Raw genomic sequence first — 27792 nt, 5'->3', positions numbered from 1 at the left:
AATTGGATTGAGTTTTGACTGAGTTAGAAGAATTTTTCGGAACTATGAAAAATTGCATCGCGCATGCAAGGGTTAACTTTGACAGGTATGTGAATCATGCAAAAGTTGCGTTTAAGAACACGTTAACAACGCCTAGTGTTGTAAGAGCAATATCTTTTGATTAGTATTTTTTATCACGAATTTCGGGTGATCAACTTCACCCCACTGATCAATTTCACCCCATTCCACGGTACCCATTCGACAACCGTAGCTTATTTGCTATTAACCATCATAGAGCACAACCGCGAAAAATTGACCTATAAATAGTATGATGAATTCTTATAATCAATACTGCGAAGCCATCGACTTCACGATGTCCCGGTATGAACTGAAACAGTATTTCAAGTCCTTGGGGCTGAGGACACAAAATTAATTTGTTTTATATTTATGTATAGTTAAGAAAATAATGTAACCATATGAGAATATTATATGATTGAGGAAATAAAAAAATAAAACAGAATATTTTTACTACAGACGGTGTCACAAACAGATGCGCAAAGAGTAAGGTTAAGAACTACGCTAAGAGTGAACCATTGCTGGTAATTGGGGCTCCAAATGTGCAAGATCAACAAACTCGTGCATGGTTTTCATCGTCAGTTCTAACTTTGTAAAGCATATGCAGTTGTATGTGACGCTCTATATTATGATCGATGCATTGAAAATCTAAAATATTGAGAGTATGTTGCGCTACAAACTTAAATTTTGCCTTTGTTAAAGCGGTCTTTAGCTTCAAGTCAGTTCGCCTCTAAAAAACTTAAAAGTATACTGGTACAAAGTTTCGATACTTCATTGTGCTTTCCGGTGCGTAGTCATGCGAAGTTAAATCTGGTAGTCCGGAAAGTTTACCCATATTTATTTTGGGAATCGTTATTTCCAGAACCAATTATAATATTTGGCTGAACTTTGACTCAAAATCAAATCAATATAAAAAAACATCTTCAGATGTTTTCGCTAGATGGTAGTAGTAATATTGGATTTTTTGGGACTTATCGGTTATACTGGGTGGTTTTCGACTAGAGGTGGGAAAAATGGTTCACTATAGTGAGCGGATCAGAGCGGTTCCGCTCACTAAGATGAACTAGTTCCTTTTAACTGCTCACTCGCTTTTTTCTTTCCTACATAATTTTTGGTTTTTATCAGTGTAGCTAATTATCAGACACCGCAAGCGAGAGCCAGGTGAAAGCTTTACACCCGATTTGCCAAGCGCGAGGTCGCGCGCAAAATTACAATAGAACTCCCAGAAACAAGCTGCCGCCAAACGTCTGCCCTGATTTGCATGACCTGCATTTCTCATCACCCAGCCACCAGCCAGGCTCAAGAGCATGCAAAAAAACAACTTGCAACAGTCCATACACAGGTACACTGGTTGGCTAACGCCGAGTAAATACACGAATAGATGTGGAACGAAAAGAATGAAAGCACTGATTCACTTATCTGGCAATCCGCTCGCAGGCTGATCAAAAGATTCAGTTCTTTGAAAGCGCGAAATCTTTCGCTCTCAGAAGAACTGCTTCTTCCGATGGCTCTTTTGTTCAGCTCGCAGGCAATCCGCTCGCGATCAGAAGATTTCGATCTTTTAAATAACTGATTTTCTGATCAGCTCTCGAGCGGATTGTCTGCATAGATTCAAAAGATCAGTAAACCAGTTCTTCCGCTCTTTTCGTTCCACTTTTCGTGTGCGTCCCGGCGTTAGCCAGCCCGTGTGCTGTGTGTGAACTGTGGCAAGTAAATTTTATTTTTTTATTTCCGCGGCTAGTGGATGGTTATGCATAGGAGAGCAGGCAGCCGGCGGCAGCTATTTTCTGGGAGTTCTATTGCAGTGTCGCACGCCGCTTTGGGCTTGGGGTGTAAAACATTAATATATATATATATATATTTATACATATATATATATATATATATATATATATATATATATATATATATATATATATATATATATATATATATATATATATATATATATATATATATATATATATATATATATATATATATATATATATATATATATATATATATATATATATATATATATATATATATATATGTATACATATATATATATATTTTTTTTTTCTTCATCTATAGTTTATTTGACACGGCACAAATACAATTCAATGTTTAACGGCGCCAATTATATCTGGTAGCTTACTTTCTAAAGTATCTTAATAACTAAAAGCAAATTTTTTATCCTCGCTGCCGACTACGAGCTGAAACTAAATCTAACTTAAAGCTAGAATATTTTGCATTAAAAGCACAGGTTTGCTGTTTGATGGTTTTCATTGCCATAGGTAAGCAGCGTATTAAATTTGTTCCGCTGCTGGGCCAAGATATTACGGACTGGCATATTGGGTTGTTTCCATCGGGCCTTGAGAGTATCGTGCGGGTCTGATTGCTGTTTTCCGGATCCGGGGTCTTAACGTGTTCTTGTCGTTTGGTTGGATGTAGGCGGAAGGGGATAGGACTAAACTGGGGCGTGGATGGATTTTAGGAAAACGTATATGAGGGACATGTAGGATAGGTCACGGCTCGCCAAGACATCACGAACAGGAACAGCCGGCTGCCTACCTTCGGCCTGCAGAAAAGCTATTAATCTAGACCTGGCGTCATGGTGTACAGGACATGACCAAACAACGTGCTCTATGTCGTGATAACCTTCACCACAGGCACAGATACCACTCTCCCCGAGCCCAACACGACGGAGGTGCGCGTCAAATCTATAGTGGTTGGACATAAGCCGAGACATCACGCAAATGAAATCTCGACCTACATCCAACCCCTTGAACCACGGGTTCGTCGATACCTTGGGGATTATGGAATGTAACCACCTTCCCAGTTCCCCTTTAGTCCATGAATTTTGCCAACTGATGATCGTATTCTGACGTACAAATGCGAAAAATTCATTGTAAGCAATTGGTCTTTCATAAATATCGCCGTTTATTGCACCCACCTTAGCCAAAGAGTCCGCTTTCTCATTGCCCGGTATCGAGCAGTGAGAAGCGACCCACGCTAAGGTAATCTGAAACGATTTTTCGGATAAAGCACTCAAATGTTCCCGTATTTTCCCCAGGAAATACGGAGAGTGCTTAACATCTTTCATCGATCGGAGAGCCTCAATGGAGCTGAGACTGTCCGTAAAGATGAAATAATGGTCCGTGGGCATTTTTTCGATAATCCCTAGGGTGTACTAAATTGCAGCTAATTCTGCGACGTAAACAGAAGCAGGATTATCGAGCTTATAGGAGACGGCTAAATGATTATTGAAGATACCGAAGCCAGTGGACCCATCCAGAAGTGATCCGTCAGTGTAGAACATATTGTCGCAGTTGATGTTTCGATATTTATTGGAAAAAAATTTAGGGATCTGCTGCACGCGTAAATGATCCGGGATTCCACGAATTTCTTCTATCATGGATGTATCGAAGAACACAGTAAAATCAGAAGTATTTAATAAGTTGACACGATTTGGAATATTCGGAGAAGGGTTAATATTCTGAGACATGGGAAGCAGAAACACCCGTATTCAATTACAGACAATATCGTTGTTTGGTAAAGCCTTATAAGGTCTCCTGGGTGGGCTCCCCACCATTGTCCGGTTATTGTACGAAGAAAATTCACTCTTTGTTGACATTTTTTCATCAGATACCTGACGTGACAACCCCAGGTGCCTTTAGAGTCGAACCAGACACCAAGATATTTGTGTACTTAAACCTGAGAAATCGTTTTACCCATTAACTGTGTTTGAAGCTGAGCAGGTTCATGCTTCCTAGAAAAAACTACTATCTCAGTCTTCTCCGGAGAGAATTCGATACCTAGCTGTAAAGCCCAAGCAGACAAATAGTCCAAGGTATCTTGCAATGGTCCTTGCAAATCGGCAGCTTTGGCTCCTGTAACAGAGATTACACTGTCGTCTGCAAGTTGTCTTATCGTGCATGAATTTGCCAGACATTCGTCGATGTCATTTACATAAAAGTTGTAAAGAAGGGGGCTTAAACATGAGCCCTGGGGAAGACCCATGTAGCTAATGCGAAAAGTTGCCAAATCGCCATGCGTAAAATGCATGTGCTTTTCGGACAACAAATTGTGCAAAAAATTGTTCAAAATTGGAGAAAATCCTTGTCGGTGAAGTTTACCCGAAAGAATGTCAATAGAAACGGAATCAAAAGCCCCCCTAATGTCCAAGAACGCAGACGCCATTTGTTCTTTGCGAGCATACGCCAACTGAATATCTGTTGAAAGCAACGCAAGACAATCATTCGTCCCTTTGGCACGGCGGAAGCCAAATTGAGTATCTGATAGTAGACCATTTGATTCGACCCAATGGTCTAAACGACGGAGTATTATTTTTTCCATCAATCCATCAATACAGGATAGCATTGCAATCGGCCTATAAGAGTTGTGATCAGAAGCTGGTTTCCCTGGTTTTTGGACGGCGATCACCTTCACTTACCTCCAATCCTGCGGTACAATGTTTTGCTCCAGGAACTTATTGAACAAGGTCAACAAGCGCCTCTTGGCATTGCCGGGTAAATTCTTCAACAAGTTGAATTTGATTCTATCTAACCCAGGCGCGTTATTGTTACAGGACAGGAGGGCAACTGAAAATTCTGCCATCGTAAAAGGTGATTCTATCGCGTCGTGGCCCGGAGACGCATCGCGAACAATGTTTTGCTCAGGAACAGAGTCCGGACATACTTTCCTGGCAAAATCAAATATCCACCGACTTGAAGACTCCTCGCTTTCGTTGACTGTTACGCGATTCCGCATTCTTCGGGCTGTGTTCCAAAGAGTGCTCATCGATGTCTCCCTCGACGTCTCGTTCACGAACCGACGCCAATATCCGCGTTTCTTTGCTTTAGCCAGGCTTTTAAGCTTGGTATTAAGCTCCGAATACCGTATATAGTCGTCGGGTATACCTCCCTTCTGGAAGGCCAAAAACGCGTCGGATCTTTGAGTGTAGACATCGGAGCACTCTTTGTCCCACCAGGGAGTTGGAGGCCGCTCTTTGATCGTTACGCCGGGATATTTCTTCGTTTGGGCTTGCAACGCGGCGTCGAGGATTAAGCCCGCGAGGAGGTTGTATTCTTCAAGTGGTGAGTGATGTTGAATCGACTCGACCGCTTTTGAAATCATTTCCTCGTATAACTTCCAATCGACATTCCGTGTGAGGTCATACGGAATGTCAATTGGTCGCATGCGAGTTGACCCGTTTGTAATTGAAATAAGAATAGGCAGATGGTCGCTACCGTGAGGATCGAGGATTACCTTCCATGTGCAATCCAACCGTAGCGACGTCGAACATAAGGATAGATCCAGAGCGCTTGGGCGCGCTGGAGGTTTCGGGATACGAGTCATTTCACCGTTGTTTAAAATAGTCATGTCGAAGTCATCGCAAAGGTTATAGATTAAAGAGGAGCGGTTATCATTGTAAGGGGAACCCCAAGCCACACCATGAGAGTTGAAGTCTCCCAAAATCAAACGTGGCGAGGAAAGAAGTTCTATTAAATCAAAGAGCAACCGTTGCCCAACCTGTGCTCTGGGAGGAATATATATTGAGGCAATACAAAGCTCTTTACCTTGTGTTGTCATTTGACATGCGCCAACTTCGATGCCTGGAATCGAGGGGAGGTTAATACGATAGAAAGAATAGCACTTTTTAGTCCTTAAAAGTACTCCTCCATATGGGGTGTCTCGATCAAGGCGAATAATATTAAAATCATGGAAGTTGAGATCAATATTTGAAGTAAGCCAAGTTTCACAAAGGGAAAATGCATCGCATTTGTTTTTATTTATCAAAACTTTAAACGAATCAATTTTTGGTAAAATTCTTCTACAATTCCACTGTAAGACAGAGATAGAATCCTTCATATACGCAGTTGAATTAGGCATCGAAGGATACAATCGCTGCAAGGAGGGGCCATTGGGCAGTCAACTGCTTCAAAAATGATCTAACTGTTGGGAGGAATGCTGTAAGAAAAATTTTAATTGGATCGGGTACATTGAAATTTTCAAAAATCCAGTCCACAATGTCAGAAAATTTCACTAATCCAGAGTTTGTTTCATCAACTGGATGTGCAAAAGGAACAACTGGGGTTTTAGATGTTCCTGGCAGTGCTGGGAACTCCTTCTGGGACTTTAAATTTGCAAGCCCAGGAGGAGTTTGCTTCGGTTTTTCCGTAGCACCTTTAGTTTTGGTTGTACTGTTCTTTCCACTTTGGGAAATCTTAGGACCTTTTCTGGGAAGCTTAGGGGAGGAGAGATTTTTCCTCTTTCTAGACTCCCCAAGATTGGCAAAAGAAGTTCCCTCTAGTGGTTCGTCAGAGTCGGTTTCATCTGAAGACAACAGATCAAAGAGGTTCGCTGTTATGGTAGAAGTGGTCGTGGTCTTCTTGAGCATATCAGCGTAAGAACGCTTTGAACGCTCTTTGAGAGACCGTTTCAATTTATCCTTGCGCTGCATGTACACCGGGCATGTGGAGAGCTCATGCTGATTCTCCCCGCAGTAGATACATTTTTCAGCATTCGCACTACAGGAATCGTCGGCATGGTTCTCTCCACACTTACCGCACCGTGCCTTATTGCAACAGTAGGCGGCTGTGTGACCTAACTGCTTGCAATTGGTGCAGTTCATTAAACGGGGTACAAATAAGCGCACAGGAAGACGAACCCGGTGGATCGAGACGTGGCTAGGCAATGCAGACCCGGCGAACGTGACACGAAACGAGTCTGACGGAGTGTATACTTTTTTGTCGCCGACGAGCGACACAGATCGCAGTTGTTTAACCTCTAATACCTTAACCTCAGGAAGGCTGCTGTTTTTAAAACAGCCTACAGCATCCTTCAAGAGGCACTCGACGGACAAACTCGGATCGGTCACGACGCCGTCGATCTCCACGTCCCGGTATTTATACGCGGTACTCCCGAGTAAAGAGCTCGAAACAAGCTATATCGTTGGCCTGTTTCAGGTCATTGACCACAACACGGAGCTTGTTTGGTCTGACCTTGATTATTTCAGTCACGGCCTTGAAGCGTGACGTCAGGTCTTTCGAAATTTGTAATATGTTCAGGGATTTCGACTTAGGTCCTGCTTTTGGCCGGAAATATACAACGAAACGTGAACCTGCTGTTTCGTCAAGGTAGAGCCTGGCACGAGGGGGAACTGAAGAGTGAACAGCGGGGGAAGGAGCAGGAGGGACAGGGTCAGGAGGGTTCGGTGTCGGAGGATCGACTTCCATTGTGCTAAGGCTAGCGCCCTAACACCGACAAGAAACACGTACCTTTTCTTGATTTCGAGCGATGCTCCAGTTGTCTTCGACAATGTGGTGTGTGGTGGTTGAGTGCAGCAGCCGGCAGCTGTGCGGATTTACACTTTCTTCTTTGTTTGTAGCTCTGGTTGTCTTCAACACAGCTAAACACCGAAACGATCGGTTCAGCAGCGGCGGTTCAGCTACGCAGCAACAAAGCAAACAATAGCGGATGACCTTCAAAGCGGAATTATTTTGCACTGCACAGCACTCGTTAGACCGGGACCGGGCAAGCGATGCCTTTTGTTCGATTACTTTTTGCGAATATATCGAGACGACCGATAAACATAACCGATGCGCTTGGTTGTTCGACTCGGAATGATGACGCAAAAAGGTCATCACTTCAAATTTAGCGCGAAATTTTGCAATTTTGTCACCTCAAATTTTACGTACCCCAAGACTTTTATCCGAAGAATTTACCTTTCACCCCACGAAATGACTTCCAGATTTTTTCCAGATTTTTTTTGCCTTTTCCAGATTTGTAAAAAAATAACCTGGCAACGCTGTTCACAATACGAAATGAGGCACTAAACAGTGACCCTACTGCATGACAATGCTCGGCCTTATACTGCCAAACTCGTTAAAATTTACATAGAAACGCACAAATGAGCAGTCCTACCTTGCCGGCTATGGTCCGCAGATAAATATTGCCCTGTCCGATTATTACTTGCTCCGTTCGGCGTGACATGGTCTGGCTGATCAGCTGTTACACTCAAATGAAAACCTTGAAAAATGACTTGATTCGTTGATAGCCTCAATAGACAAACACTTCTATCGGGACAAAAGTTGCAGTTAGTGATGGGCAATACTTTGAATAATTTATAAATTACTGTATTTTTTGTTCAAAATAATATTGAATTTTCATTAAAAAAGCAGTGGGAACCTAGTTGTGCACCTAATATTTGCAGGAAATTGCGCTTTCTTTTATATGTGAGCAGTTGTTTGGAGAACTTCACGATGGTAGCACTTTTTTTATAATGGTTAGCAGCGTCAGCCACGTTTACAAGCAGTATACAATAACAATTTTTTTTGACGTAGGACTACGTCTAACCGCACTATATTGAGTCACATTCTGTGGAATCTAAAACCAAGGTGTAACGTCGGAATCACATGCGAGCACGCCTGGCATACACTTCATGAGTAGACACCAACTGCCTGCTGCGATATCCTGTATACTGCCGTTCTAAGCATAGTTGACCCATGTTCTACACAAACCTTATGTATGCTGGGCAGTGCTGATAAAAGTCATTTTCCCCAGCAAAATTCTTCGAAAATTACAGCCAATCATTTTCAATTTTCACTTCCAATGATCGCAGCACTCTTTCAGATACACTATATTTTCGTCCTAGTAACGTGCTGTTATACTCAGATGAAATAAATCGCGCGCATCGTTCACGGTTACGGAATCAAATTTGACGACAAATCCAACCAAATGATCTTCACTTCAAAGCGAAAAAGAAAAACAAACAGTCCACTCAACCAAAATGAACCTCACCGAAACACTTTTTCACTGACACTGACCGATGCCTTGACAATCTTCGTTAACTGATGAACTGATTTTGTTGTCTTGCTCCCATCGCATGAAATATAATGAGGTGTTTTGACAGTTCACTTCCATGCAAAAAGCGGGAAGGGAGAACTCTGAATGTGGTCCCCGTGGCTCTGTGGTTAGCGATGTCGGTCGGCTATCTCTCTTACACGGTTGTGATATCGGGTTCGATTCCCGATCGAGTCGAGGATCTTTTCGAGCTGGAAATTTTCTCGACTCAGCACTGGGGCACGGTGTATCGTTGTATTTATCCTACACATGCAAAATGTGCCAAAAAAACAATATCGATAACGAATTCTCTCAACTAATCTAGTTGATCGAGACCGCTATTAGCCCCAAGGCTAAGCGTGCGATATTGTCATTGAGAACTCTGAAAGGATTGTAAAAAAATAACGTTTGTGGATGCTTTTTTTCACTTTCACTCAAGAGTATCAACAAATATCAACCCTGGCTGGGACACTTATGCTTGGAGCGGCAGTATAGCAGTGGTAAAAAAAAAATTTGACAGAATCTCTCCGTCCCAATAGGTCAACAATTGTTTGCTTTAATGAGCCTAGACTATTTTGATGTCTTGAAGGTAAAGCTTTTTCGGATAGTTCGTAACCACATCCACTATCAGACAGTTTTACGCTTTGCTGTTAGAATGTTATTAAAGCTGATGTCTTGAAGGAAACATGCTGGCACAAGTAACAGTACTGCACCGAGCAATGTATGAATAGAGCGCTGGTCACTCGCCGTCTATCAGTGCAGAAAAACTCGATATTCATTTGTGTGCAGCCAAGCCAAGTGAAGACTAGTGAACCTGTATATTAGATATATGACAAGGCACTCACCGTTAAGCAAACTGTCAACATCAAAACGGGCGAGCTGTATAATTTTGCATTGCCGTTATCCATTTTGATGTTGACAGTCGCCTTAACGGTGAATGTCTCTGCGTCTCTCTGGTGTACATGCCCTATCTTCCATAACCTTACTTGTAATTGAACAACAATATGCAAACATTAATTCACCCTTGTTGTTCATCCTTGTCCATCATTCTAGCCCAGTTTATTTTTGAAGTTAACAGACATATGACTTTCAAATATGGCATCTTCGTTGTTTTTTGATGTCTTGAAACTGATTAATTTTTTTCTGATTTTGTTTACTGATAAAATGTTTAAATTGACCTGAATTTAATGTTAACATGTTCATGAAAGTGCTGCAAATAAACAATCAAAATACGGACCCCGTTCGATTTCGCCAAACACGACACGGCAGAATTTTTTCTGTTGCCAATATTGAATCATGCCAACGATGAACGATTTTTTTTACTTTTCAAGTGGCTAAAGACGACATTAACAGTAGATATTTCCACCAAGGAACTAGTTTTATTTCCAATTCATTTGAGATGTCGCTTGATGAATTTAGGCTGGCGCCCTAGATACGTAATATTACTAAGTAATTAGAGGCATAGTAGGGTAAGGTGGGGCAAGATAGGTCACGGGGCTAGATGGGTCAGTGCCGTTTTTGAGCGTGAAATATTTTTTTTTTGTGATGACACTAATTTTGCATGATGCGTAACGTATTTCCGACTATGTATCACGTGTTTATAGTTCATATTTGCATATTGCTTGTTTTTAATAAATAAAATATTTTTTCGCTAAGTTTCTTACGCGATTCACACTTTTGAAAAAAAAACTTGTTCTCTCGTCGTACGCTGCATAATTTGAAGTAAACCTCTATTGCAGCAGCAGTTTTGCTCATGATGTACTAAATAATATACTTTTTAGCATAAATAAATGTAAAATAATCACTAAATTAATACTTGGGGCAGCATGGGTCACCAAAGACGAGGCAGTATAGTTTGCATCGTCAGCTGATTTTTCAATGTTAACGTTTCAGTTTTAAGGCTAGATTCTATGTAAACGGTGTTGTCATTCCGGAAAAAAACTTTCATTGTTTCAATAAGCCGACAGTGGAGAAGTTCTACAAAATGCTGCAGAAAGTAATCGTCGAGGAAAATTTTACCCCTTCGGCGGTAAAATATGGACGAGATGACCCCATATTTTTATTATCTATGAAGAGAAGGCATTTTGCTTGCTATCCGTAAAAAGGTCATTGAGATTTAATCATAATTTTGTGCTGTTTAAGAGGGTGACTCATCTTACCCCTCCAAGTGACCCAAAAAAAACAACCTTTTCTAAAAATTCTGTAAAACCGAACCAGCACTTGATTTTTGTTATTTTTTAGCGTAATTTAATAAAATTTACATAACTTCAAAACAATCATCTGAAAGGTAGACCGAAACTATCTTCAGTTACGAGATATTGAAAATTTTGCTTAGGTGACCCATCTTGCCTGCTTTGATCACGATCATTATATTACCGGAACATGTTCCGGTCATATTTCAGGAACCGTTTTACAGATTCCGGTCATCCGCTTGGGCAACATAACGAACCAAAATACCTTTTTTTGGAGGATGTTGAGCTTAAATAAGTTAAAATAATTAAGAAAACTAAAAAATGTGATTAAACATAATCGCTCGTTTTTGGCACATGTGTGCCAAAATCGAACCGTGCCGAAAGTTGAACGAGTTCAAATCAAACAGAGCCTCAAAAGGAAATATAGAATTATTGTAGTCCTACGTCAACTATGCGGTCGTGTCTTGGATACCACCCTCCTATTTTTTTTAATTTAAACTGAAAACGGTTTTATTATATTGTCTAATTTTGGAATTATTCGGCAAAATGATTTTTTAATATACATTAAAACATATAACATCGATTCTCAAGCTCAACCAATCAGCCCTCAAATAGCCACAATAAGAATATGAGCTGATATTGGAAGATCGGGTGCTTAGCTTATATCGGTTGCGATTTTTTTTCGTTCACAACGTTTACTTTGACACGGTACAATACAAATTAATGTTTTACGGAATCGGTTACGAATTGTTCTTTCGAGATATTAAGACAGCAGGAACGAAATAAGAAACATTTATTGTGTATAGTTCCTCCATGAACTTTTTTTATTTTTTGTTTCCTCTGAAGATTCGGAATGCTAACAAAGTGTTTGACAATTTTCATTATTTTTTATTGTTTAGTTGTTGCCTTGTTTTTTGATACTTCTTAAATATATAACCTGTAGTGTCTTGGTAAGTTTCGCTATTCAACGATAAATATTTAAATATTTTCGTGATCAGCATTTATGCAGGTTTACTTACGGTTCCTAGAAACTCTTTTCTCTCTCACCCTGATATTTTTTATAATTTTCCTACTTTGCGTGCTCCAAATTAATTATTTTGTATTTTTCGTTTGTTAACTTTAATGTAACTTTTTATTATGTTATCGCGGCGATCTGTTTTTTTTTTTTTTGAAAAATAAACATTGAACTGCGTTCTATATAACTATACTGATGAAGTTATGTCAACCCTTATCGTAGTCATTTTTTCATTTCTGTCTTGAAATAAATAAAAACTCCACAATGTCGTCGATGTTCTCGTATTCTACACACATGGTTTTTTAAATAGAGAATATAGTCGGGCTGTAACAATTATTTTTCATCGGTTACTATTTGTGCAGCTAAGTGTAGAACAGTTGTAAAACTAGTTGAATTACCGTTAACGCTGTTACTATTGAAATGAGCGTGGCGATAAGTTTTCTATTTGAGCAGCAGAGCGCAAAGAAGAATGGTTCAAATGATTGTTCTCGAATTATCTGTATTGTTCTCGAATTATCTTAATTGACGATAGCGTTTTGTGTGTATTTCGGTTAGTGGTGTCACTAAATGATTTAATCATGAATATAACCTTGCCTAAGATGTATTCACGATTCTGATATATAACAATATGTGACACCGTTCATCTATCGTCAACTCTAATTTGCTCTTTCACACTTTTTTGCAAATATATGTATTTATCGCTTCACGAGAAAAACATGATACATACGTGTGAAGTGTACAATCGGAATGTTGCTATCTAGTATATTCAGCTCGTGTTTGTAATCGAAGCTATAATACAATGCATGATGGACAAATGGGAAATTAAATTGAGAGTGATATCTTTGGGTACAATTTCGACACTAATCTAATTTTTATAACGCTGCATCAGTGATTTAAGAACATTTTTTTTTTGTTTCAGATGAAAGGCAAGATGTGCAGAAAAAGACGTTTACTAAGTGGATTAATGGCTATTTGGCCAAATCCAACACACCTGTTATCAACGATTTATTCGAAGATTTACGCGATGGTCACGCACTACTATCTTTGTTAGAAATTTTAACAAACCAAACATATGTAAGTATAACCCATTAGGATTAACCTTGTTTAGTACACTTTACAATCTTTAGATATTGAGATATTTATATGTTTATGTATCCATCCGTGTGTATGCCTGTGTTTACGTGCTTTTCTTAATGATAACCCGATAAAAATATTGCAGCCTTTACTTGAGCAAGTGAATCTAGTGAAAAAAATACTGATTATGTAACATAAACCTGTATACCATCTTTTCTCAGAACGATGAATCACTAGTTTCACCTAATAAAATAAGCAAATAAGGTGATTTTTTTGTAATATTCATTATTTGATTTCGGAAATTTGAGGGGGAAGAATAAAGAAAAAAATAAGTTTTTTATTTTTACTTCAAACTTTAAATTTTGACTCAATGATAATGACTGATTCTAATTCGCATATGGGCCTCACAAATTTTCTATTACTTTTCTTTTCTTTTTTTATCAACTCATGATTTACTTGTCGAACTGCAATGTAACGGTTTATCAAGATTAATTGCTTATGCGTTAAATTAGTTAATGCACTGAACGTATAACTTTAATTTTGCCTTTGTGCTATTCGTTACAGAAACGCGAAAAAGGATCAATGCGGGTACATCACATTAATAATTTGAACAAGGCACTTTTGGTGTTGCAGGAGTTTGGAGTCAAGCTTGTTAATATTTCAAGTGATGACATAAATTCTGGAAACGCGAAGCTTACGCTAGGTCTCATTTGGTTAATAGCGTTGAGTTTTGACGGCCAGAAGCTAGTTAATTCACAAGCAGTCAGTGGCATTGAGAAATCGTTACTTAATTGGGTACGACAGTACGTGGAAAAGCATGGTGTTAAGGTAAAACCATACATTTATAAGCACAATAATAACAAAATAATGTTTAAATTAATTTTTTATTCAAGGTTAATGATTTTTCATCAAGTTGGTCAGATGGATCAGCTTTTTTAGCACTACTATCTGAGGCAATTGATACGTTTGATTTGAAAACGGCCTTAAAAAAACATCCAATTGCTAGACTGCGAATGGCATTTGACCTAGCCTTTCAAAATTTAGGCATAGAACAGCTTCTAGATCCGGAGGACGTGAATACGAGCAAACCTGATAAAAAGTCAATCCTTATGTACGTCATGTGCTTGTATAATGCAATCGATAGTAGAAAATTGGAAAAAGGAAGCATTCAACATTTGGCACAACACGTGGAAAGTATGGAGGAAATACAATTGTTAAGCGAACGTGAACTTGAAACGGCAGATGATGATAGTAAAATGGATTATGACCAGCGTGATTCATATCCTAACAACGATCACAATCCATCACATGCTGGAAATTTAACACACCTGGAGGAAATTTCACTTGCAAAATCTATTGATGATTTGCGGAACTTCAATAGGGAAAATAAGGTGAAGCGAATTTCACAAACAAAACCTATTGTTCAAAGAGTTGAACAAACAGAAATTGTTAGTTCGAATTTCAAATTAGTGGATCCAATATCAGTTAAAATTGATGCCTTTTACTGGGAGCCGAAATCCTCGCGTCCTGTTTCAACTGCCACTAATTTTTCTGTTGAATTTAGTGGCTATCAAACAGCCGTAGAAGAAGTCTTAACGATGTTGCTGGAGGCAGAAGAAATTTTTTCTAAAGAAATGGAAGAAGCTACAGATTTAACTGTAGCGAAAAAACAGTTTCACGATCATGAGGAGTTCATGGCGAAATTATCCGAATATCAAGCATTTGTTTGCGGCGCTCTTGACGAGGGTTCTCGTCTTATTAGCGAATCACAATCAAATCCTGGATCTCAAGTCTTGGATATGGAAGGCCAACATGAGATAAAACAGCAACTGTTTCTTCTCAATGAACGATGGGAAATGTTACGAGTGAATGCTCTAGAACGGCAAACTACAATTCACACAAAATTAGCGGCGTTACAAATGGAAAAGTTGGAAGAATTAAAATTGTTTTTAACAACGATCGAAGATCGCATATCGCGGATGCACGATGTTGGCCCAACTCCGTTGGAATTGAAGACACAACTGGAAGAACACAAACAACTACAAAACGACATGGAAGCGCAAGAAAAATTGGTTGATAGTTTGAGCAATTTAGTCATTATTATTGATTCGGAAAGTTTCAGTGACTTTGAAGATAAGTTGTCTGCCTTAGAAGAGCGTTGGTCACATCTAATAAAATGGATAGCGATCAGATGGGATAAGTTACAAAATATTAGTCAGCGCTGGACTAAATTATCGGAACAATATCGCATCATTTGTCGTTGGATCGAGTGTCGCGAGCAAAATCTAAAAAAAATGGAGACAAAAGAATCAGTTGATATGGGTGCAATGATGGAACGAATAAAATGTTTACAATATTGCAAATGTGATATAGACATGCTTATGAACTGCTTGCAGGAACTGGAAAATTCAGCCCAGGCACTTTCTGATGAGGGACTGTCATCGTTGAATATTCTTTCTAAAATTGAGCATTTGAGTGATATGTGCGAGGCACTCGTTCAAATTTTGAAAGTACAAGAAACGCGAGTGGAACAGATGGGTTTTCAAATTCCGACAGCATCCTACGATAATGAGGGATTGAGACACAATTTGATTAGGCCTACATCGTGGGAGGATTTTCAAATAAAAATGTTGGAAGAATCTAAAATCAACTCTAAAAGGGATGAAATTTGTATGGATAATCTTGATTACGCCCCACAGTCTGAGAAAAAACGTAAAATTGAACAGCCAGAAATGGTAATTCAATTAAATGAGTTGATGTATGAAATCAACAATGCCCTGCACGAATGTGTTTCGAAATTAGAGCAATTTGATAAAGCTGACATGAAAAATAAATTCTTATTGTTAGAACAGGCCGATACAATATTAAACAAAAGAAAAGAAGATTACTCAAATGCAAGCCAAATGCTAAACCAGTGTAAAATAATGCCATCTATTGACATCGAAATTGAAAATCAACAGTTGACCGAAATTGGTAATTTACTAAAAACACAACAAGCAAAACTTTCACTCCTGAAAGAACAACTTAAACATTATGTCGATAAGGACACATTCAACAAAAGTTTAACTGGACTTAAGCTTATTTTGGCAGACACGCGTGATTGGTATCAACAAAACACGAATGTATTATCCTTAGAAGACCTTGAAAACAGATTATCAAACATGGGGTCTTTTGATACCGACATCGAAAAAAACCGACAGCTTCTTTTAGCAAACGATGATGAAGAATGGCACGATTGGAAACACGATTTTGATCTTTTCCTTGAAAGCTGGAACGATATGAAAAATGCTATTTTTCGTTTAGCCGTTGAAAAAAAAGTTTCCAAAGGATCTAGTGAACATATACAGTGCATTCAAGATATTGCGCAACAGATAAATGACCTCCCAATAATATATTCGGATTTACTAAGCATGCAAAACAATTTAGAGAAAATTCACGCTTTAAAAGTGAAACATAATGAAGCTATTGAGAAAAATTGTGGTGAAATACTGACTATTATGTCTAATGATAGTAGATTTACAGAACTTATAACATCTTGGTTCAACATCCCTCAGCAATTGAATGAAAATATAATAAAACAAAACATTGCTATAGAAAACCTGAATCATTTCAATTCTGAATACTGCTCTATTGGGCAGGAGCTTGATAATATAGAAGAGAAGTTAAAAAATGAGATGTTCATTCTGGGTGAAATTAAAACTTTACAATTAAAATATAACGAATATGAACAGTACGCAAATTTAATAAAAAAAATAGAAATAGACATAATAAGTGTAAGAAATTTTTCTGAAATAATAGTTAAAAATTATCAAAATGAATCTAAATCTGCGCTGGAACTACAAGTTCAAGTTCTCTGCGAACGGCATGCAGCTATTTCCGCACGCTATCAACAGAATTTGATTAAACTAAATCACATCAAACAAAGCACAGAAAGTATTTTGGCGCAAGTTAACGAAACAGAGTTGTGGTTAAATGATTTGGAAATGAATACACCAAAAAACCTCAATTCTGAAATCACCAGCCTAAATGAGCTTTACCAAATTAAATCAAAATTTCAAGCACTTAAAGACACTTGTGAGCAGCAGACATTTAAATTTCGGGAATTAAACGAATCTGGTAATGAAATTTTACTGCAAATTGATGAGTTGATTCAAACGAAATCGGAAAACAAAGTTTCGTATTTAGCAAAAAAATTTACTAAATTGAATGCTCGCTGGAGTGAAGTTACCTCACTTGTTTACACCAGAACCGCAATTTTGGAACATGTATCTAGTCAGATGGGAGAATTTAAAACATTGATAGTTGGAGCCAATGGTTATTTAGATAAATTAGAAAAACTTCTAAGGAAGAGCCCTGAAACAGCTGCAGACGCAGAAGAAATATCCGAAGAACTTGATGTAAGTAAAATCTTGAAACAAGATGCTAATTTTGCTCTTTTGTTTTCTGTATGGAACGCTGAACTGCAATCAGAATTAAGGATCTGTTCCATCTCACTGTTTAGTTCACCACATAATTGAATTTTTCATCTTTTTAGGATATCGAGAATTATATAAGAAATCATCCTCAAGCTCGATTTGATAAAATTATATCAATTGGAAAAGATCTTTGTGATTTGGAGTTTATGGTTTCATCAATAGAGGAAGATTTGCGATCTCTTAGCGAACGCTGGGATAGCTTGCAGGCACAGGTAATTTTCTTTAGCTTTCGTTAGCGGTCATCCCATACGAAGGGTCCATACTACTTGGACACGACCTTTACGGATTCGGCTCGGCTGTGGAGAGTTAATAATCTAGCATTACATTAGAAAAATTTCAATTGGAATACCTCCCTTTGTTGTTGTTGTTTAAGTTTATCTGTATTTTTATGCTTTTGTAGGGTATAATACATGTTTTTAAAGTATAAGTGATTCACATTACTGTTTTCATCTTTGATGTGCGAGTTTTGATTTTTGTTTTACTAAGCTTTCTAATTGTAGAGATTTTGAATTTTGGATTGTCCACTTTGGTGGCGCTTGTTTGAAAGGAATACCTCCCGCTTGTTTCTTACAATTTATAGACGTAATGAATCGTCCGAATAATACTGTTAGCTCCAAGAAGTAAGCAAATTGTTATAATTTTTCAACTAATTTTTGGGATACAATTGAAATCCTAAATTGTCCTTTTTGAACGTATATTCAAGCCCTAACTTTTGCTTTTGTGCAGACACTGGTAGTTTACGCTTCAAAATGTTCAAATAAACCTCCTTGATCATGATTACGTCGATGAACGAAAGTCCTCCAACGCTGGATGTAGCTATTGTAGATTCAATAGTTGACTGTAATTTTCACCGAAAGAAAATGTGCGTGTGTAATTTTCGTGGCGTTTCATTGCGGCACCCCTTATCGTAGTAACCGGAACGCCGGAACCTCTCGAAGCTTCGTAGAACGTGTAGCAACTCAGCTTTTAGAAAACTGTAGAACATTCGAAAATCCTCCCGCCGTTGAAATCAACATACTTGATAAACATTTCAAAAGGTCCTATCTGCTTTTTTCGTTTTTCCGGAGCGTCTTTTCGTTTTGGTAATAGTTCAGCTTTAGTAATTCTCCGAAGCGTGGTTTTCCTTCAGAAGGCTAGAATGATCCCTCCGCTATCAACTTGTGCAATTAACGTACCATAAAAGGTGTTCAATAAGTTGTGGTGATTGAATGAAAGTGATCGATCAAAAAATCGATCAAAACAGATAGGACCTTTTGAAATGTTTCTCTAGCATATTTAATAGCCCGCTTAAGGTGAAACGGGATTGTGGTCTTTTCCTATACAACGGTCTTGAATTTAATATAGCATTAATCTGACAAAGCACAGTATTAAATTCTACGTACGATAGTTTGTGTTCTGCTAATATGGGTCGCAAATGAAATTTGCCTGATTTCACACCTGCTTCCCAAATCCCTCCAAAATGGGGGCTGTGAGGAGGGATGAATGACCAGTTTATATAGTTTATATATATATATATATATATATATATATATATATATATATATATATATATATATATATATATATATATATATATATATATATATATATATATATATATATATATATATATATATTTATATATATATATATATATAGTTATATATAGTAGATATAGTTTATATATATATTTATATATATATATATATATATATATATATATATATATATATATATATATATATATATATATATTTATTTATTTTTATATATATATATATATATATATATATATATATATATATATATATATATATATATATATATATATATATATATATATATATATATATATATATATATATATATATATATATATATATATATATATATATATATATATATATATATATATATATATATATATATATATATATATATATATATATATATATATATATATATATATATATATATATATATATATATATATATATATATATATATATATATATATATATATATATATATATATATATATATATATATATATATATATATATATATATATATATATATATATATATATATATATATATATATATATATATATATATATAGGTTGGCTGGTCAGTATGTCCCCTGAGCATACTCCAGCAGCCGGACGTTTGCTTCAGGTGTTTCGAGGGAGGACACAAGTCCTGGACCTGCAAGGGGCCCGATAGGAGCCAGTTATGTAGGCGTTGTGGTGGTGCTGGCCATAAAGCTAAAGACTGCGGGGAGCCTCCCAGGTGCTTGGTATGTACTGGAAAACGGGACGCCAAGCACTTTATGGGAGGCCCACGGTGCCCAGCCGGTAAGGCGGCCACGAAACCACGGGCGTGAGGGTGACACAATTGAACCTGAACCATTGCTATGCGGCACAGCAGCTGCTATACCAAGCAGCGTCTGAGTCGCGGTCGGACATCGCAATCGTATCGGACCCCTACTGCATTCCTCCCGGAAACGGTAATTGGGTTGCAGATAAGTCCAGTACGGCGGCCATATGCACGACCAGCAAGTTCCCGGTTCAGGAGGTTGTGTCAACCTCAAATGAAGGATACGCGGTTGCCAAGGTGGACGGAGTGTTCTACTGCAGTTGTTATGCTCCGCCGCGTTGGTCTATCGAAAGGTTCACCCAGATGGTCGATTTGTTATCTATGGAGCTGACGGGACTAACAACCTTAGTAGTGGCGGGCGACTTCAACGCTTGGGCTGTTGAGTGGGGAAGCCGCCGCACGAACCGGAGGGGCCAGATCTTGTTGGAAGCTTTGGCAAAGCTCAACCTAGATCTGGCCAACGTTGGAACCAAGTGTACTTTCAGCAGAAATGGTGCGGAGTCGATCATCGACGTGACGTTCTCCAGCCCAGGACTGATCGTGAACTGGAGGGTAGACGATGGCTACACCTATAGTGACCACCAGTCGGTCTGCTATAGCGTAGTCCAGAACGTGAGGCGGCAGGCGACGGGTAGAGCCAATACTCCGACCGTCCGCTGGTGGAAGACATCGCATTTCGATGCCGAGGTATTTGCAGAAGCAATGAGAAGAGAGCGCGAGGGGGGCAGTTGGCTCCGCCCGAGTGCTGACCAATTAGTTGCCACATTATCGCGGGCGTGCGACGCCACCATGCCTAGGACCCGCCAACCTAGGAATGGTAAGTCACCGGTATACTGGTGGACCGACGCGATAGCGGACCTCCGTAGCGCGTGCCTCCGTGCAAGACGGATGTTGCAACGTGCACGTACCGATGCACAGAGGGTAGAGCGTCGTGTAGTATTCGGATTTGCAAGATCGGCGCTTAAAAGTGCGATAAAGGCGAGCAAAAGGGCCTGCTTCGATAGGCTATGCGCGAGTGCCAATACGAATCCGTGGGGCAACGCCTACAGAGTCGTAATGGCGAAGACCAAAGGCGTGTTGGCGCCTGCAGAGCGATCACCAGCGATGCTGGAGCGTATCATCGAGGGACTCTTTCCACGACACGAGCCAAATCCTTGGCCTCCGGTTGCTGAGTCTAACGTCCGACGTTCCAGTATCTCAGACACAGACCAGGGATGGTCGGCCAACCTGCCGGGCATCCAATCCGTGAGAGACGGCAGCCGTGCAGAGGTTGTGGAGGAGGTAAGGGTTACGAATGAGGAACTCATCGTGATCGCCAACTCCCTAAAGGTGAGCAAGGCACCGGGACCGGATGGAATCCCGAACTTGGCCATCAGGACGGCCATGAAAGTGGCCCCCGATCTATTTCGAGCAGTCATGCAGAAGTGCCTGGATGACTGCCTCTTTCCGGACAGGTGGAAGCGACAGAGATTGGTGCTGTTGCCGAAGGCTGGGAAACCGCCAGGGGACCCATCGGCATACAGACCTATCTGTCTGCTGGACACTACGGGCAAGGTGGTTGAGAGGATTATCCTCAACAGACTGGTGAAGTACACAGAGGGTGTAAACGGTCTGGCAAGTAACCAGTTCGGCTTCCGGAAAGGTAGATCCACGCTGGATGCTATTCTCTCTGTCACCAAGACGGCAGAGGTAGCACTCCAGCGTAAGAGTTGGGGCATTCGCTATTGCGCAATCGTCACGCTTGACGTGAAGAATGCATTCAATAGCGCCAGTTGGGACTCCATAGCGCTCGCGCTTAGGAGCATCCACGTACCGGTGTCGTACAAGATTTTGGAAAATTATTTCCAGAATCGGGTACTAGTTTACAACACGGAGGAGGGTCAGAAGTGCGTCCCAATCACCGCAGGGGTACCGCAAGGTTCCATCCTGGGCCCGGTGTTGTGGAATGTCATGTATGACGGGGTGTTGAAACTAAAGTTCCCTGTAGGGGTTGTGATCGTCGGTTTCGCAGACGACATCACGCTAGAGGTCTACGGCGAGTCGATCGAAGAGGTCGAGTTGACGGCCGCGCACTGCATACGCAAGGTCGAAGACTGGATGCACTCTAGGAAACTGGAGTTAGCGCACCATAAAACGGAGGTTACGGTTGTGAACAACCGCAAATTAGAGCAACAGGTGGTGGTCAGAGTCGGTGACTGCACCATTACCTCAAGGCGTTCCTTGAAGCTCTTGGGGGTTATGGTTGACGATAAGCTCACATTTAAGAGTCACGTCGACTATGCCTGTAAGAGGGCTTCAACGGCCGCTGCAGGACTATCTCGAATGATGTCCAATAGCTCAGCGGTATATGGCAGCAAGTGTAAACTTCTTGCCAGCGTGGTTTCGTCCATACTTAGGTATGGTGGGCCAGCGTGGTCCAAAGCGTTAGGTACCAACAGTCATCGTCGAAAACTGGAAAGTACCTACAGGCTCATGTGCCTGAGGGTTGTGAGCGCGTACCGTACAGTGTCATACGACGCAATCTGCGTCCTGTCCGGCATGATGCCTATCAGCATAGCCATTTAAGAGGATGTAGAATGCTTCGATCAACGTGACACAAGGGGTATACGAGGCACCAGAAGGTCATTCTCGATGATCAGATGGCAGCAGGAATGGTCCAATTCCGCAAAGGGTAGATGGACGCATCGACTTATTCCGGACGTATCCGGATGGGTCGGGAGGCGCCATGGAGAAGTTAACTTCCACTTGACATAGATTCTGTCAGGTCATGGTTGCTTCAGGCAGTATCTACACAGATTCGGGCATGCGGGGTCCCCCATGTGTCCCGAGTGCGTGGATGCGGAAGAAACTGCTGAGCATGTCTTCTTCGTGTGCCCTCGTTTTGTGCATGCGCGGAGCGACATGATGGTAGTGAGCGGGCCAGACACCACTCCGGACAATCTAGTTCGGAGGATGTGTAAAGACCCAAACATTTGGAGGGCGGTTTGTACAGCCGCCTCTCAAATAGTTTTAGAATTGCAAAACAGGCGACAGGTTGACCACCACTGATTCAAACCAACCCCACACTCCCTGAGGTTGGTCACCTCAGGGGTTTGGATGCAAATTTCCCCTCCACCTGAAACAAAAAAAAAAAAAAATATATATATATATATATATATATATATATATATATATATATATATATATATATATATATATATATATATATATATATATATACATATATATATATATATATATATATATATATATATATATATATATATATATATATATATATATACATATATATATATATATATATATATATATATATATATATATATATATATATATATATATATATATATATATATATATATATATATATATATATATATATATATATATATAAGTTAACTGTTAGTCTATCAAATTTTAAGAGCCGCACGTTCTCGTTCACACCTCCACTGCCGTAAGTCAGTCCCATCTGTAATTTTGTCAATTTTGAGTTAGCATCGGATTTTGGCCTATCATTGAGTGTATTTTCAGATGTACCGATAAAAAATAGTGGTTTGTTCAACAAACGTGGAAATCAATACCAAGTCGAATTGTCCCATTATGAAAAGTAACCGCAAGTCAGTCAGAGGTAAAATAACAAAAAAAGTCAGTCCAAGTTAAAACAAATAAAATGGATGGGGATAGGGGAATGAAGAAGAGAAGTTCGAAATGACCGTTTATATGAAAATAAGTTATCTAGTAACAATTATCAATTAATGGGGTTATTTATTAATTTGAAATGGTGATGAAGTTATGTGCAGCAATTCCTGCTAATATGAGTTCAAGTCCATTATTTTTTTGGTTCGTTTCTCAATGGATCTATCCGGAAAATCTTCAGTATCGGAAAAAGATTCATCAGAAGCTAGGAAATCGTTCCAAGATATTGCCAAAGGTGATGCTCAAACCTCAAACGGTTTTTGATCATCTTGACATTTGCTGTCGGATGAACCATGATGTCCCTCATGATGTACGGAAGCGATGGAAGCTCATATGAATCCTCACCGGATGAGCTTTCATCGGTTTCGTACATCATGAGATTTTCCAACATCGACATTTTTGGAACTGTTCACATGAACATATACTTTCGAACTGGAAGGATTGACGGATTTCCACGGCAACGAATAACAACACGTCGACAAGCACTATAGCATCAACATGGCAATGTGACTGACTTGCTGATGGGCCCCGACAAACTGGCTAGCTCGCTGCATCGGCTGATCGTCGAGATCTGGGAAACAGAACAGCTACCGGAGGAGTGGAAAGAAGGGGTTATCTGCCCCATATACAAAAAGGGCGACAAACTAGATTGCGATAACTATCGAGCGATCACAGTCCTGGATGCCGCCTACAAAGTGTTTTCTCAGGTCATCTTCCAACGCCTCTCACCATTAGCCAGCAGGTTTGTAGGAAGCTATCAGGCCGGCTTCATGGAAGGACGGTCTACAACTGACCAAATCTTTACACTGCGGCAGATCCTCCAAAAGTGCCGTGAGTTTAGAGTCCCTACACACCATCTTTTCGTCGATTTTAAAGCCGCATACGATTCAATAAACCGACAAGAGCTATGGAAAATTCTAGACGAAAACGGCTTCCCGGGGAAGCTGACAAGACTGATTAAGGCTACGATGGAGGATGTGAAGTGTTGTGTGAGAATTTCGGGTGAAACGTCGGACCCATTCGAGTCTCACAGGGGGCTCCGACAAGGTGATGGTCTCTCCTGCTTATTGTTTAACGTCGCACTAGAGGGTGTTATGAGACGAGCGGGGTTTGACATGCGGGGCACGATTTTCAACAGATCGGGTCAATTTATTTGCTTTGCGGATGACGTGGATATTGTCGGCAGAAAATTTGAGACGGTGGCAGACAGGTATACCCGACTGAAACGTGAAGCAGATAGAATCGGACTGAAGATTAATACGTCAAAAACTAAGTATATGCTTGCAGGTGGGTCCGAGCACGACAGGGCACGCCTAGGCAATACGGTAACAATCGACGGGGATGAGTTCGAGGTGGTTGACGAGTTTGTGTACCTCGGCTCTCTGGTAACTGAGAATAATGATACCAGCCGGGAGATAAGGAGACGTATTATCAGTGGAAGTCGTGCCTACTATGGGCTCCCTAAAAAACTACGGTCGCATAATCTGAGTCTTCGCACCAAGTGTATCCTGTACAAAACGCTAATAAGACCGGTCGTTCTCTACGGGCATGAAACGTGGACAATGCTCGAGGAGGACTTGCGAGCACTCGGAGTTTTTGAACGTCGGGTGCTAAGAACTATCTTTGGCGGTGTGCAGGAGAACGGAGTGTGGAGGCGTAGGATGAACCACGAGCTTGCGCGCCTCTACGGTGAACCCAGTATTCAGAAAGTGGCTAAAGCTGGAAGGATACGCTGGGCAGGGCATGTAGCTAGAATGCCGGATAGCTACCCTGCAAAATTGGTGTTCGCTTCAAATTCGGCGGGAACGAGAAGGCGAGGGCACAACGAGCGAGATGGGTGGACCAGATGTAGCACGATCTGCAAAGTACCGGGTGCCCGCGGAACTGGAGGCAGGCAGCCATGGACCGAGTGAATTGGCGGAACTACGTTATGCAGGCCATGTCTTAGGACGTACGGCCATCTAAGTAAGTAAGTAAGTAAGTGACTGACTTGCGGTTACTTTTCTCTTCGATGTAGAATGTAACGGCAAGTCAGTCACACTCAAGGTTTTTATCATCAAATCAATGATTTCAGTGGTTTTTACAACGTAATAAGTGTCGGCTAGTATGCAAACTACATTTTAGCATGAATATTTTCAAAATATTTCATGTTAAATAAGTGATAACTGAGCGTGAATAGAATATCTTTCGAAGCTGTTTTCTCGATTTCATATTTTTACAGATGGGACTGACTTGCGGTTACCGGCAGTCCAGTCGTCAGAATCTTTTTTCTCTTCTCCCTCGTTCTTCCGTTCTGCTGACGTTTTGTAGTGACAGCCAGTGGCGCACCAATTAGTTGGGGGCACTTCGTTCCGCCAAAGTAATGGTGATAAGGGTACCTATCGTCGGTGTAGTTGGTTTGATGGTGCGACGCAATAATCGGTTGCGACGTTCCCCCGCAGTGCTTTGAGATCATTGATCCGAAGTACTCACGTTTGCGCCAACATCCAATACTGCAACCTTTACGGCTGGCCTCTCCAAAATTCCGGTCGCTGTTTGCACCAGTGCACGACGGACTTGTCCATCCTTGGATTGGATCGCGTGGACCACCCGACCTTTCGGCCAGTAGTTTCTTGGCAGCGTCTCGTCAACGATGACAACGATGTCTCCTTCGGCAATTGGTTTGGGTCGGTTGAACCATTTCGTCTTCCGTGTGAGCGTAGGTAGATATTCGGCTACCCAGCGACGCCTAAAGCGATTGGCATAGACCTGAGATGTCTTCCAGGTGTGCTTGAGTGCGTAGTTACTGTCGTCGTACGCGATCGGGGGCTTAGAACCGTTTGACGACCCTATCAGGAAGTGATTCAAGCGCTCATCGTCAAGCGGTAATTCGGCCAGCGGTCGAGAACTGACAATGAGTTCAACTTCTGTCAGTGTGTTTCTGAGTATTTCGTCAGTGGGTGTGCGAGTAAGTTAGATATGCTTTAGGGCTTTCTTCACGGATTGTACGAGGCGTTCCCAGGCTCTGCCGACGTGTGGCGACGCGGGCGGGTTAAACGTCCATTTCGTATCAGCGGTGACAAAGTGTTCTATTAGCTTGTCCTGGTTCACCTGCTGCAGGGCTTCCTTCAGCTCGCGACTTGCTCCGATAAAGTTGATGCCGCGGTCGCTGATTACCTGGACTGGGGTACCTCGCCTTGCGATGAAGTTTCGGATGGCAAGGATACACGAGTCTGTGTTGAGGCTGTGGGCGACCTCGAGGTGTACCGCTCGAACTGTCAGACAAGTATAGTTTAATAGTTCAATATTTATTCATTAAGACTACTGTCGGATGAATTATCCAATAAATAATAATAATAAAAGTAATCAGCACACCCCAGCGCTTCTCGGTCCTCCTACCGACAACTACGTGCATCGGTCCAAAATAGTTGATGCCGACATAGGAGAAAGGTCGGCAGAAGGGTTGTAAACGTCCGAACGATAGACCAGACATCTCCGAGGGCTCCGGCTTCGCTTGGCGAATCTTGCAGAGCTGGCAAAGATCTTGGACACGCCGGTAGACCGATCTCAATCCTGGAACGTGGAATCGACGCCGGATTTCGTTAAGCGTTGTCTGGTGATTCATGTGGCAGAACTTTTCGTGGACACTTGCTATGATGAGGTCCGTGACTGAATGTCGCTTGGGAAGTAGTGTCGGATGCTTCGTAAATTCCTCGACATGAGCGCATTCATCTATGCGACCTTTCATTCGTAGCAGTCTATCTTCCGCTAAGAACGGACTAAGCTTGTATAGGGCACTTCGCTTCGGTAAAGCGTTCCTCCACGGTACCGGCATCGGATTCTGCAGCAAAGCTTTCTCTTCCGCGAACTTAGTATCTTGCACCGACTTTAGGAGGAATAACTTCGCGTTTTTTAATTTTTCTTGCGTTAGGGGACTGGTGACGAGGGGTTTCTTCGACCGCTTTAAGGGTACATTTGACGGAAATCGCTTAACGAAGACTACTTGCCGCAAGAGCCGCTTCCAGGTAGAGTAGTCTTCCCACCGGAATAAAGCACGTTCGACGAAGTGATGCAGTATATTGGACCGTTCCTTCTCTGCGGTGTGTTCGAACCTAGACTCA

At 40.7% G+C, this 27792-nt stretch overlaps 1 protein-coding gene across 10 annotated transcripts in view; it reads left to right on the top strand.

The window, feature by feature from the left end:
- Positions 1–27792, top strand: part of LOC129722818 (dystrophin) — a 340136-nt gene that overhangs the window by 16822 nt on the left and 295522 nt on the right. For 9 of the 10 annotated variants that reach the window (XR_008727654.1, XR_008727655.1, XR_008727656.1 and 6 more), the window contains 4 exons: positions 13010–13164; positions 13729–13992; positions 14058–17561; positions 17699–17851. Coding sequence is in view for 7 of the 10 variants with exons in the window: in XM_055676595.1 (XP_055532570.1) it covers positions 13010–13164; positions 13729–13992; positions 14058–17561; positions 17699–17851 (4076 nt within the window). In the remaining 3 variants the exon portion in view is untranslated. Of the gene's footprint in view, positions 1–12790; positions 12937–13009; positions 13165–13728; positions 13993–14057; positions 17562–17698; positions 17852–27792 lie in introns of those variants that run through there. The other variant, XM_055676596.1, reaches the window with a different exon arrangement.

This window comes from Wyeomyia smithii, chromosome 2, assembly GCF_029784165.1.
Source record: "Wyeomyia smithii strain HCP4-BCI-WySm-NY-G18 chromosome 2, ASM2978416v1, whole genome shotgun sequence".
Taxonomy (NCBI): Eukaryota; Metazoa; Arthropoda; class Insecta; order Diptera; family Culicidae; genus Wyeomyia; species Wyeomyia smithii.
This window is presented reverse-complemented; position numbering and strand designations above follow the sequence as displayed.